Source organism: Austrofundulus limnaeus, unplaced genomic scaffold, assembly GCF_001266775.1.
Source record: "Austrofundulus limnaeus strain Quisiro unplaced genomic scaffold, Austrofundulus_limnaeus-1.0 Scaffold93, whole genome shotgun sequence".
Taxonomy (NCBI): Eukaryota; Metazoa; Chordata; class Actinopteri; order Cyprinodontiformes; family Rivulidae; genus Austrofundulus; species Austrofundulus limnaeus.
In genome coordinates, this window is record NW_013952495.1 from 1,355,971 (window position 1) to 1,368,396 (window position 12,426).

Sequence of the window (12,426 nt, forward strand, 5' to 3'; positions counted from 1 at the left end):
TGTGTTTTTAAGCCAATTGGCTTAAAAACACATCCCAGATGCGTTTCTGGTCTCAAAAGGCGTTTTTGGTCCCTACCTGTTGTTTTGCTGCTTAAAAATGCTGCAGGATTTCTCAAACATGCATGAATGAATCAGAGCAAGGCTTTGGGCATGTTTTTTTAGAGAGTATAACATTATAACATGATATAAAACTCAAAAAAGTTGATATTACATGATGTTGCCCCTTTAAGTCAGATTCAGAAAAAAAAGCATATTTTTAGATCCTGGCTTCTTAACCTACTATTTGATGATCTGATCATCATTAAAAATGAGGGGCTCTAGAGCTTAATGTGTCTTTCTATTCAGGATGACCATTGGAAAATTGGACTGAATCCTAGTTTCAGTGTCTCTAATGAGGATTTCTTGATGCCATTTGAAAGAGGAAACTTCAAACCATATTTGGATATTGGGATTTCCCCGATGGCATTGAAAATAGCTTGGCTGGCGGCAGGGATAGTAGTGACAATTTTGGTATTTTCTGCTCAAGTCAAGTCAAATTTGTTTATAAAGCACATTAAAAATTGCAGGTTGTAACCAACATGTTGAACAATAAAAAGGTAAAAGTTTAAATAAATTAATTTTAAGCATCTGAAAACAATAAACAAAGAGCAGAGAACAATAAAAGACTAAAATAACTCACTTGATTAAAAGTCAGTGAGAACAGATGTGTTTTTAAGAGAGATTTAAAAACAGGAAGTGATGAGGCCTGTCTAATGTTGGAGAGCAGATTGTTAGTTGTTGGGCCTGCTCTCAAAATTTCTCCAAAATATTGTTACAGATTATATTTTAGACATTTCCTTCAAGGAACCCAAAGATAAGATTTTTATTTACAGTAAAAGCCTGTATAATGAAAGAATTTTTTTCTCATTTTCTAGCCTTGTGATAGTCCTACTTATTACCCTAATATGACCTCAAGTCTTATTCAAATCACTACTATAAACCCAAGGTCTAATCCTTAAATAAACTCGACATAGTAAAGACACTCACTCTCTAGAGGATTTTTCTAATGCTCTTGTGGGACACTTGGTTAATAAAGACCACAGAAACACACACACACACAGAGGAACACTGACTATTGAACCTCAGGTTTTTTTTTTTGACACTTGACTTTGAAGCCACAGAAATAGTTTATCATCACAGGTGTAACTGAGAATGAGTCATACAAATGATCACTGTGGTGAAAGGAGCCTACAGGTAATCCAGCTATAAATGGCACAATAAAACACTTAGGGATTTTTTTCCCCCTTTGTCTCCTTCTATAATCTGTCTCCTGCTCTCCTACACTTTCACTCACTCTGCAAATCTTCCATTTTCAGTAAACTGCCACAATGGCTCAAAAATTTTGTGCCACCATTCTTTTACGTGACAGAAAAGGCCTGGAACTTCTACCCATACACCATCACAGGTGTGTGATTTTAATTTTGGTAAAACATAAATATCGAAAAGCACTATTTTACAAGTGTCCTTTAATATTTATTGACTGTGTGTGAGTTGAATTGTTGGTGACTTGTGTTGAGTGTGTGGCTGCGATTTCATGCTCTTGCAATTGTAACAAATAAGTAACAAATGCTGTTTCTCCCTTTCCATATTGCATGTCCCTGATGTTGCAGAGTACTCCGTAAGTATTCTCACACATCATTTACTTTGCACGAATGCAACAGAGCTCATCTCTTTCCAGCATCAGTGGATTTAATCTGCAGTCTGACTTGGCTCTCTGTATTTCTGCTTTTTTCTCTCTTTTATTTAATTTTTTTACCTCCTGTCACTCTGCAGATATCGTTCTTACCACGGTTCAGCATTCGCATTGAGACGAGGTTCGAAAACAACAATGGCAGTAACAACAACGTGAGTGTGGGCCTAAGTGAGAGGAAGCAAGAGGTGAAAAAGATAGAGTGATTAAAGAAGAGAGAGGTGGGGAGCAGGAGAGAAATACAAAGGGGCAAGAGAGGAATTGCAATTTTCTCTGCAGAGCCACAAAAAATGTTCATTAAACTGATGTGGCCATTACAAGGAAAACAAGCAAAGCACAATATGCACTATTGGCAGATCTATTAACCAGATGTGCAGGGTGCTGATCATTTCTGCCATGCTGCATTCTGTGCACAGCCAATGCACATAAACACACTCAGACATTCACAAGCACATCCATCGGCTCCCTGTTTCTAATAAACGTTGTAATCGAGGAAAGTCGAGAAACAAGACCCAACATGTCAGAATTCACACGGTCCTGTGAGCTGAGAGAAACGCTGATAAATCTGTTTTGTGTCATTGCAGGTGTGCGCTCATTTCACTATTTGCACATTTGTAATTTCAGGTCAATGGAGGCAAATTATAAAAATAACACCGACATGTAAACCTTTTTGATGCCTGTACAAATCCTCTTACTAATATCGACATCCAGCTGGTCAAAAATTGCTGTAATTCCATAAAATGAAGTTTCAGACTACCTGAAAATTATACGTCCAGAATTTAATGTGTTTCAGTTATGTGTCTAAGGGAAATGTTTGCTGTTTTACTTGTTATAGCTGAATGACATGCATATACATGCTCTCTCACTGAATAAACTGTTCACAAACCAGGAACATTTAAAAGAACTCCACAAGTTTACACTGCAGAAACTCAAATTACAATTACACTCCTGGGATTTTTTGTTTGTTTTTGTTTCTTGAAAATTAGTGCAGGGGTGGTAGCATTTCCCTAAAGTTAACAAACATTGTGATGACACTTGCAGCTGAATTTCCCACTTAGCGCAAGACACATTTTCAGCTTTCAGCCTAGTGATAGTCATCATTTAATGCTGAATGTTTCCAGCTAAATTTAGACCACATTTAGATCAGGCAGTTTCATACACATTACTTAATTTATATAAACACACAAACAAGTGGAAACATAAAAGAAGCTCAGCTCAGATTTGGAAATTATACAAAAAATGTCAAAAAGCACAAATCGAGATTACAGCGCACAATGAAGAGATTGACTTGTCCATTTTTTTAAATTCATTAAATTAATTCAATGAAATGAATTAATTCAATGAATTCAATGAATTTAATTCATGAAACATTACAGTTTCGACATCAACATGTTGAAAAACGAAAAATCGTGATTAATATGAAGTAGGTTTGGGGAATACTAACATAAAAATTTATCATAACTAACTGTGGCATTTACCCCATAACAATTAATAAAGTTAACAGATGATTTAAACGTGGCCAACGTTGTGGATTTGGTCCGCATTTTCTGTCTTTCCTTGTACTTAGGGTTAACGTTGGCTGCTCCATGCCACCTTCAACCACTGGGCTCACATACGAGCCTGACAGTGACAGTTTGTCGCACACAAAAATACATAATCACATGGCTCTAACTGCAGTAATTGCAAACTGGAAAATATTAATTGTTGCCAGTTTTACTGACGATTAATTGCACGATACAATCATACCCAGCCCAAATATGAAGACAAATTTAGACACTGATGTTTTACTAGCAGGCAGGAAAAACTCTTTTCATAGTTGGTAACAGTAACAATAAACCTTGCCCATTTTTCTTTGAATTTTTATGTAACCAGCTTGTTTTTAAATCCCACTGAGACCAATGTCTTCTAAGGATGGCCTGACTGAGAAGTCAGTCGCATACATCATAAACAGTGATCCAAAACAAGTGACAATATAGGATATTGTGCACTTATAACAAAATACCTCATAAAGGAACACCTAAACGTACATGTGTAAGAGAAAATCGGTACTCTTTGGCATGAATTTCTTATTATTTTAAAATGAAACACAGAGAGATTGCAGAAAATCATAACTGTAGAACGACTTGTCTGTCTGGCTGTTTTACTCACCAGGATGCAAAAAGCACAAGCAATGCAACAATTAAGAGCTTTAACCTTCAGTTGGGTAGTTTTTATTTATTCAGTTCAATTCAGTTTTTTTAGTGCTAAGTCACAACATATGTCATCTCAGGGCACTGTACACAAAAAAACAATCTAGGGAAGCCAGCAGATTGTGTTAAATCACTTCATCACAGTCTCACATCCTGAGCAGCACATTGGCAACAGTGGAAAGGAAAAACTCCCTCATTAAAGCCAGTCTCTGCGACATGCAGATACTGTATCTATGTGATGTCTAAATCCAGTTTCTATATCTGCAAAACTTTAAATTTTACATCAAGTTAAGCCGTTTTAAACACACTGCATACAGAAAGGACTTTTTTGTTGCAAGGCAACAGTGCTAACCAACTGTGCTGTTATCCATGTAAAAACAATAATTACATCTAGATTTTGATTTTACTTGAATTGCTCGGAAACCTTTTCAATGCGTGACTCAACTGAATCTCAGACCTGAACAACAGGTTTTTTCTAAGCCACTGAAAACCTATAGGTGAGAGTTTTATACCCAGAACACACAGTCGAAGGCAGCACAACCCCTGCAGCTAATGCAACAAATGAAGAAGCAGGACCTTGGTTTAGACACAACAACAGAGTAACAGAGCGCAGCTACCTTATTTGTTAGTTGGGTACTGTGAAACAAACAATGTCAGTATGGCATTAGAACAAATTTTGTACAAGGTCAGGTAAAAGTGCCGTTTTCTTTGTGCTTCTTTTCATCCATTTTCACTCCATACTCTTGAGGGAAAAGTCACAGCACCTCTTTTTTTCCATCTATTTAATATCCCTCTTACGTTTGTGTTTTTTACCCTCATCCCCTCTTTTCTATCTGCTCTCTCATCTGTTTGCTCCAGTGTGATTTCCTCTTAGGGCCTCAGGGTGGGATATACAGTAGTGAGGGGGTGTTATGGTGTGTGACCTCAGTTTTCTACACAGTTACTTATCTACTCTTGCCCTGCTCTCTGCTGAGTGAAGAATCCATGTGTGTATGGGTTGGTGAGTGTTTGTGAGGCGGCTGTCATTACGCTGAATAACACACACACACACCCACCCCCACCTGTTTTGGTCGTAGGTATTTGGGGACACGCCAACTCCAGCTGAAGATGTCAGTTTCCTGGACATCCTTAGTGACCCCATCCCAGAAAAGCACAAAACGGAATCGGAGGTATGTGCTACACTAATAAGACGCATAAAAGCAACATATAAAAACACACCGCTGTGTGAGGAAAATGTGTATGATTGCAGTAAAGCAACAGCTCTGCTCCTTTCAACTCTGGGTCTGTGGAACAATTGGGAATAAATGGTTGTTTGGACAGTCTTGAAGTTGGCTCTGTAATAAATTATTTCTCCAAATTGAGGTCAATCAAAGAGCTATGTACGTATAACAGGCAAGACATTAATTGTTCATCTTCAATCCAACCAAATGATTTGAATATTCGAGCTGCACGATATGTCATTTGCACATAGCCATCACAAAGTATGTGTGTGCTATAGTCACATTGCATTTCCTGCGATGTAGGAGGCAAATTAAATCAACAAGGGATGAAACAACTAAACCACTGCACTTAATAGGTACATGTTGCTGCTTTTACTTTGACGGGTCTCCACCAGCGGAAGTGGGCAGCTTTGTGTCAAAAAAGCTCAATCTTTAATTTTCTTGTGATAAGTCTGGGACTATAATGGCAAAATTTTTCACAGAAGTGTTGTCAGTGACTTTATGCGCTGTGGAGGAAGAAGACTAGGACAAAAATGAAGAAGATGAGCAAATTTGAAGAGAACTGGAGGAAAAGGGGTAAAAATATTAAGGCGTGACAGAAACAGAGACTTTAGGCAACACAGAGACAACACATTAGGTGGTAAAACGCAATTCATGCTTGTGCATGATAAGGAAACATGAACTCAGGTTCCAGAACAAAAAGCAATAAAAGAAAACCAGAATAATTCTCAAATACAGACAAAAACATTCTTCTAACATAAAGCAGTAAGACTTTAGCAGGTTCATCCTCAAGAAGACGGCAGCATAATTTAAAGTGTTATTCAAGTCATCTGTTGAAAATCCCTGTATTTTTTCACTTCCCAATGTATATCAAATGTTGAGAAAAATTGTGATGTCATTTCTTTCCAGTATCATGCAGCCCTACTGAATACTGCTTTAAAAATATTTCAGCATTTTTACAAAAAATGCTCTAAGTTTGTTCAAAAGCACTCATTAATGCCTGTAATACTCTCCTCCACAAACTGTTACACATATTATTTTGTCACATAAATAGAAATGTAAACAGAGCAGCTCCTGTTTTTATGAGGAGTTTTATCATTTATGCCAGTAAATATGAGACTAATTGGTTCTAGCTTGATATAAAAAAAGATTAATAATAATAATCTGGATCCCCAATGTTATGTCTTTACTCCAGGTCAATAAAATCACTCCTTACTCAGCACACAGACATTAAACACTTCTTTAAAGGTTTATAGTCTATAAGTATGTGGACACACAAATTATAATCCACCACACCAAATCCTTAATGGCTTTAGGTTTTTACCCCCACTGAACAGAAAACACGACTCAGCCTCTTTTTCCCTTTTTCGTTCTGTCTCATCCAAGATTTCACACTTCTTTAGTGCCTGCAAGCCCTTAGCAACAAAGGTGAATTCACAGGTTTGTGTGCAAAAAGAAAAAAAAGGATGCACACAAGCACTTAGTGAGGATGGCTACAAGCACACACGCATGCACTTACAAACAAAAAAACATCTAAAATACACCTGTCATTTATTGAAAACATAAAATCCCAAACATCCTTTGGTTATAGATGCATAATGTGTGCAATTACATACATTCCTCCTCGGGGTCTGTTGAGCAACAACCTGCTGACACCTCCACATGAACGTCAAAACACTCATCCTCACATAAAGACAAGCTCGCGGCACATGCACAAACATCTATAGTTCCCTCAGAACACATCTCACAGAGCTACAGTTTCTGCAGAGTCAACTTATAACCCCTCACTTTTTTGTTCTGTTTAGGACCTGAGTCGCTGGCGGTCAAGTAAAACCAACCGAGGGCCTCTGAAGGAGGGCTGGAGAGACCACCACAACCCCATCATGTGCTCCTATAAGAGAGTGCAGTGCAGCTTCGAGGTCTTCGGCTTCCAGACAAAAGTGGAGGCGCTCGCACACGAAGTGAGTCGACTTTTCCTTTCACCTTTGTGTTGATGTTTAATCGCTAGTTTGAGGACAAAATGACAATTCTCATTTGATGCAGATTGTTTTTAATGACTCCAGTTTGCCTTTTGTGGCATGCTGACACAAATAAATCACCACCACATTAATTTCCAGACATTAACTTAATTACAAACACGGTGAGGGCGGTGAGTCTCTAATGACCTCTGCACTGCGTCTCAGGGCGTTCGTTGTTTCACTTCTTAGAAAAGCATAATTTCTCACATACGAAACCTGCAGTGAAGCATGAACAAGAAAATCCCCACGTGTTTGGATTGTAACTCTTATTTAGATAAAGCCTGGTCCTACTGTTGATAGACATATCCAATTATATCAAATCAATTTCACAAATTTTGACTCTAATGGCCAAATTGTTAAAATGTAGCATTTCACTCACAGCAGCAGTGTGGTTTTAATCACATCTTGACATGTTCTTGTTTCATTTCTAATCTCAGAAGATCAAAGAAATTCTTCTGGTCGCCCACAGGCAGGCGGTGGCATGGCTTGATGAGTGGCACGGTGGGTCAAAAGTAGCACCATTTTGGATTCTACAAAACAGATTTGAGAACATAAAAAATGTCCAAAATACGTCTTTAGCTACTATTTGTGTTCTGTGAAATGAAGCCTGTATTTTCCACTCTGTTTGATGTGTTCTGCATGTGTCTGCCTGTACTCCTGCTTTCCCCACAGGGCTAAGCTTGGAGGAGGTGAGAGACTATGAGGAAAAAATGCAAGAGAAGACCAATAGCAAAGTCAAATCCACCCAGATTGACGCAGGTGAGGCTGCAGCTCCTGACCCGCACTGTACTGAAATACTTCAGAGGATAGGAGGAGAGATAGCACAGCTGCATGGGTGAGCGGTGCAGGCGAAGATGGAGAGAGGTGGTGGAGGTGAAGGCAGCGGCGGCAATGAGGCGTAGATAAAAAGAGCAGCAGGTCTGAAATGTATATTTGTGCCCCACTAATTATCCCTACATTTGAGTTCAGCATAAAAAAGCAGGAGGGGTGGGGTGGGGGGTAGAGAAGTAAAAACAAACAGAAATTCACACATTTTGCCTCATTTATAAGAAACTTGCACAAGTGTGTTGTGTTCATATACTGTTGCTTGGCACGTTTTTATTAGAGTAAAAAGAAAAGAGAAAGACAAACAGTCTAAATTAATAGCTGCGTGATGCAGACACACCTAAAGAGAGCAGGTTGGACCATTAGTGCATTCACCGTGACCTACAAGTACCCAGATGGTTGGAGAACATCTGTGGGAGAAAAATGCAAAAGGGAAGAAGCATTTGACGACACAAGGAGCAGTGAGGAGGGACAAAAAAGGGGGATGCACCCAGAAAAAGACAACAGAAAGACAAATGTGTGTGTGTGTGTGTGTGTGTGTGTGTGTGTGTGTGTGTGTGTGTGTGNGTGTGTGTGTGTGTGTGTGTGTGTGTGTGTGTTAATTGTGACCTGTGAGCTCTGTGTGAAGGCTTGGTATAATTATCGGAGTAATTGTAGTGTATTTTGTAAAGTGCCAGATCATTTAATTCAGGATTAGAGCTTCTCACCTCCAACGGTTGGGTGTGTGTGTGTGTGTGTGTGTGTGTGTGTGTGTGTGTGTGTTGAAGATGTGATGATTCGTGGAGTGATAATGCCACTACGATCACCAGAACCTCTGAACATAAATAAGCAGCCATTGCAGCACTTAGCTGTAAATGTCAAACCTGGTGGGTTTGGGCACATATGTGCAGCATGAATGCATGTGCGTGTGCGTGGCCACCCTGCCCCCTGCTGGTTTGTCTGTTGAACCTCAGCACCATGTGAGAGAAATCAAAAAGGTACAAATCCCCATATGGTCTGTACCATCCTGTGCTCTCCGTTTTTTCCCCCTGCTCCCTCTGTGTGTGATGATGAGAGACATCAAACTGCAACCAATCTGCAGTCATTGCTCAACCTGCAGCAGCTCACTGCACTGCCGTGACCCCCTACAGGCCAAGAGCTGCCACAGCGTTCAGCTCTGCACAGACTGAGAAATACTGTAGTTTTCATTTCATTCATCTGCTGTAATAAAAGTAAATGGATGTCATTTACTCGAGAGAATCTAATAAGGAGTTGGCTGCATGAACTGAATACCAATAAGGGATTAAACTAATGGGAGCCGAAGTGCATGACACAGATCTTAAGTATTCGTAATACATTAGAACCCCCCGAAAAAGCATTAATTTCTTCGTTTTTGTAGATTTTCTTCTTTTCCCCATATTTGATTTGTCTGATTTAAAGGCACAGCATGAAATACATTTGTTTTGTCAAAAAAAAATGTAAAGAAAATTTCCATCTCTACATTTCAGGCTCTCAGGTTCCCTCCCGTCCTGCAATCTCTCGCTCCGTTTCTGTGACAGACGAGCGTACCCTGAAGAAGATGGGAGTGACGACTGTGGACATGACTGACACGCCAACCCTCACGGTGCCGCGCAGCCCCATTCGCCTCAACTCAACTCCTGAGTGACACTACAGACACGACTCACAACACAAAGCCCGAACTGGGCTTACGTGAGGGTTATTTTTCCTCAAGCATGAACGCACAAAACCGCAATATGATTCCAAATGGACCATATTTGACATTTTGAGGGAATGAAAAAAATGAGGTGATCAGTGCCACTCTGAGAAAAAAAACTACAAATAAAATGCTAAAACACAGCTCAGACATCAGAAATAAAACTAAAACCAGGTAAAAATGAGCAGAATGCCTTATTTCCTTAATCTAGTCCTGTAAAAACATTTTAAAAATAAGCAATCTATCTTGTATAAGTCATGGGGTACCTATAATTCATTAAGTAAAGTGTTTAGCTGCTGATTTTGCATGAACTGAATGCTAATTTTTACCTATTTTTGTTAGGACAGAATCAAACTAGCCAACGTTTATCTGTCTTTGTGTGAAGCTAATCTAACCTGCCGCAGGCTACAGCTTCCACTGTACAAATAAAGAAAAAAACGAGTGGTATCGATCTCTTCATTTACTTCACAGCAAGAGAGCACCAAAACGTTGATCCGCTCCTTTATTAACGTCACAAACGGTTTTACTATCTCCTGATCATTTTCCTTCACTAATTTTTACGAACAAACACATTTTCCCTTATATGTGACAAGAAAAAAATCTGTCCTCAGCAACCTCAGCTTTATTTCTGAGCATCGCCCACCTCCTCACCAAAGTTGAGCGTACTATGCCACTAACCGCGGTACACAACTGTTTCGAAGCCCCCCAACCCGCAGCCAACAGACAGATGCATAAGGAGTTTAATAGAGTTGATCTAATGAGAACACGAGGGAAGGGAGGAGGCTGTCGATGCAGAGGATCAGCTCCTCTCCCCATCGCAGCCAAAAGGTCAGAGCAGGTGCATTGACAGAAAGCAGCGAGGCGTGGTATTGGCTCCTTGATGGCTGAGCTGAGAGCTCTGAATGGGTCAAGCTAAGGCTAAACTTAAATTATGTGTCAATAATGCAACTATTTATAATACTATTAGCTTTATTTTTTTATTAGAACGGGTTCTCAGGGGTCATTTATGGCAGTGATGAAAAGACACTTTTGTTAGCATGCCTTATTTGTTATCAGTCTGATGTTTTTTAATATGATGAAAATGTACAAACACAGAGATCTGTATAATCTTTTATGGTGGATTTGTATCAATACATTTTCCCAAAGAAATTAAAGTTGTGTTGTGATTCTTGCACGGAGAAGCGAAAAAAAAGGTATCACTGCAGACGTTATCAGCCACATTTGATCTGTATTGACCTGTAAAGATGAACCAGCTGCTGGCATCAGAGCTCTCACATAATCTACTCAACAATTTCACACTTGTGTGCCATGTGGAACGTGCAGCAGCAGGAGCAGAGGACATGATTATTTGCAGCAGACAACAAGAGGACTGGAAATGATTATCAGATGCCTGTGTGTGTTTATCAATGCGACATCAATTTAATGTTCAAAACTTCAAGACAAAAGTCCTGGCTTGTCACAGAAAGACCAGAAAGTTCCTGATTGACAGACATGGCAGCTTGTTTTGAATGCTAAATCGCTCACATTATGGGGCTCATTATGGCTTCTTTTATCCATACAAATCAAGAGCCAGCATGACAGTTTGTTATAGACATCCAAACAAAAGAACCGCAGACATGATAATACACACACACACACACACACACACACACACAAACAAACAAATGCATTCACACAAAAGTCTTCAGCGTCTCCTTTTACAGTAGCAGCAGGAGGCTGATATAAAAGAGCGAGTGCTCACCACAGCCAGGAGTGTTCACAAGTGGTGCAGAGGGAGCACAACCTGCAGGCTGCACTGTTTTAACATTACCTCCTCCTCTCTTACTACTTTGTCTCTCCCATTAAATTTTCTCTCTCATTATTGCCACCTCCACCACTCTGCTGTCTCTCCTTCTTCCTCTTCTGTTCCTGCGCTCTCATTCTTGAAATCTTCCTTGATCTCCTTCTTTTGTTTCTTTCCTCTTTATCTGTGTGTCATCATCTGCGTTCCTGGAGAGGGCTTCCAAATAAGATATACCGTCTTCATTATATAGAAATGTTCCCCCTGGTCCATTATCATACATCCTGACCCTGTGGAGCTGCTTATTCCCACTTTTCTGCCCAGTCAGACCCCACAGATGGCTCTGCGGAGGACAGATGGAATGTTCTCATGAGCTGCGCTTTACTGTTCACTTGCTTTAAGGTGGAACCACACAGGGGCAGATAAAAACTCAGATTTAAAAATTATTTTGAAGAAGATATTTGTGGAAAGGTTATGACCAGTGGTGGGCATGATTCAGCTAATCAGCTAACAGCAGAAAGGTTTTAATTTAGAGAATTAGCTTTTTCATTAACTTTCAAAAATTGTTAATGGACCTATTAGCTTCATTATCAACAGGTTTGAGTCAGACTCACCAATATTCAGCTGGAAGGAGACGTGTGACAAAGAATGAGTGACAGTTGTTGTGGCAGTTAGCGATTAGCTGTTAATGTTAGCCTGTTTTTTACATGATTAGCAGTTATGTGAAGATTATATATATTTATTCATGATTATAATGATGGTAGGCAAGGATGGATGAAGAGCCCATATGACCCAAAAAGACAAATCTTCACATCCCTCAGATGAAGGACACAAAGGTTAGAAACACTCAATGTTCTGAGCTTCTCTGGGTCCATAAAGGGGTCCGCCAGAATTATTTTCCTTTGACTGCTCAGAGCCAGGCAGTGAGCTAAGTTGTGCAAAGAGGTCTCTAATGCCACAAGGATCACACAG

At 39.6% G+C, this 12,426-nt stretch overlaps 1 protein-coding gene across 1 annotated transcript; it reads left to right on the plus strand.

Annotated features, from left to right (window-relative positions):
• Positions 1–1,355: 1,355 nt before the first annotated feature.
• pitpnc1b (phosphatidylinositol transfer protein cytoplasmic 1b) lies at positions 1,356–10,828 on the plus strand (the record flags this gene model as incomplete). The annotated part of the gene is given in 8 exon segments (XM_014012676.1): positions 1,356–1,444; positions 1,650–1,657; positions 1,813–1,884; positions 4,995–5,087; positions 6,944–7,099; positions 7,594–7,657; positions 7,829–7,915; positions 9,469–10,828. Coding segments are annotated over 8 exon segments (727 nt in total), but the record flags the coding sequence as incomplete, so codon positions are not given.
• Between the last annotated feature and the right edge of the window lie 1,598 nt (positions 10,829–12,426).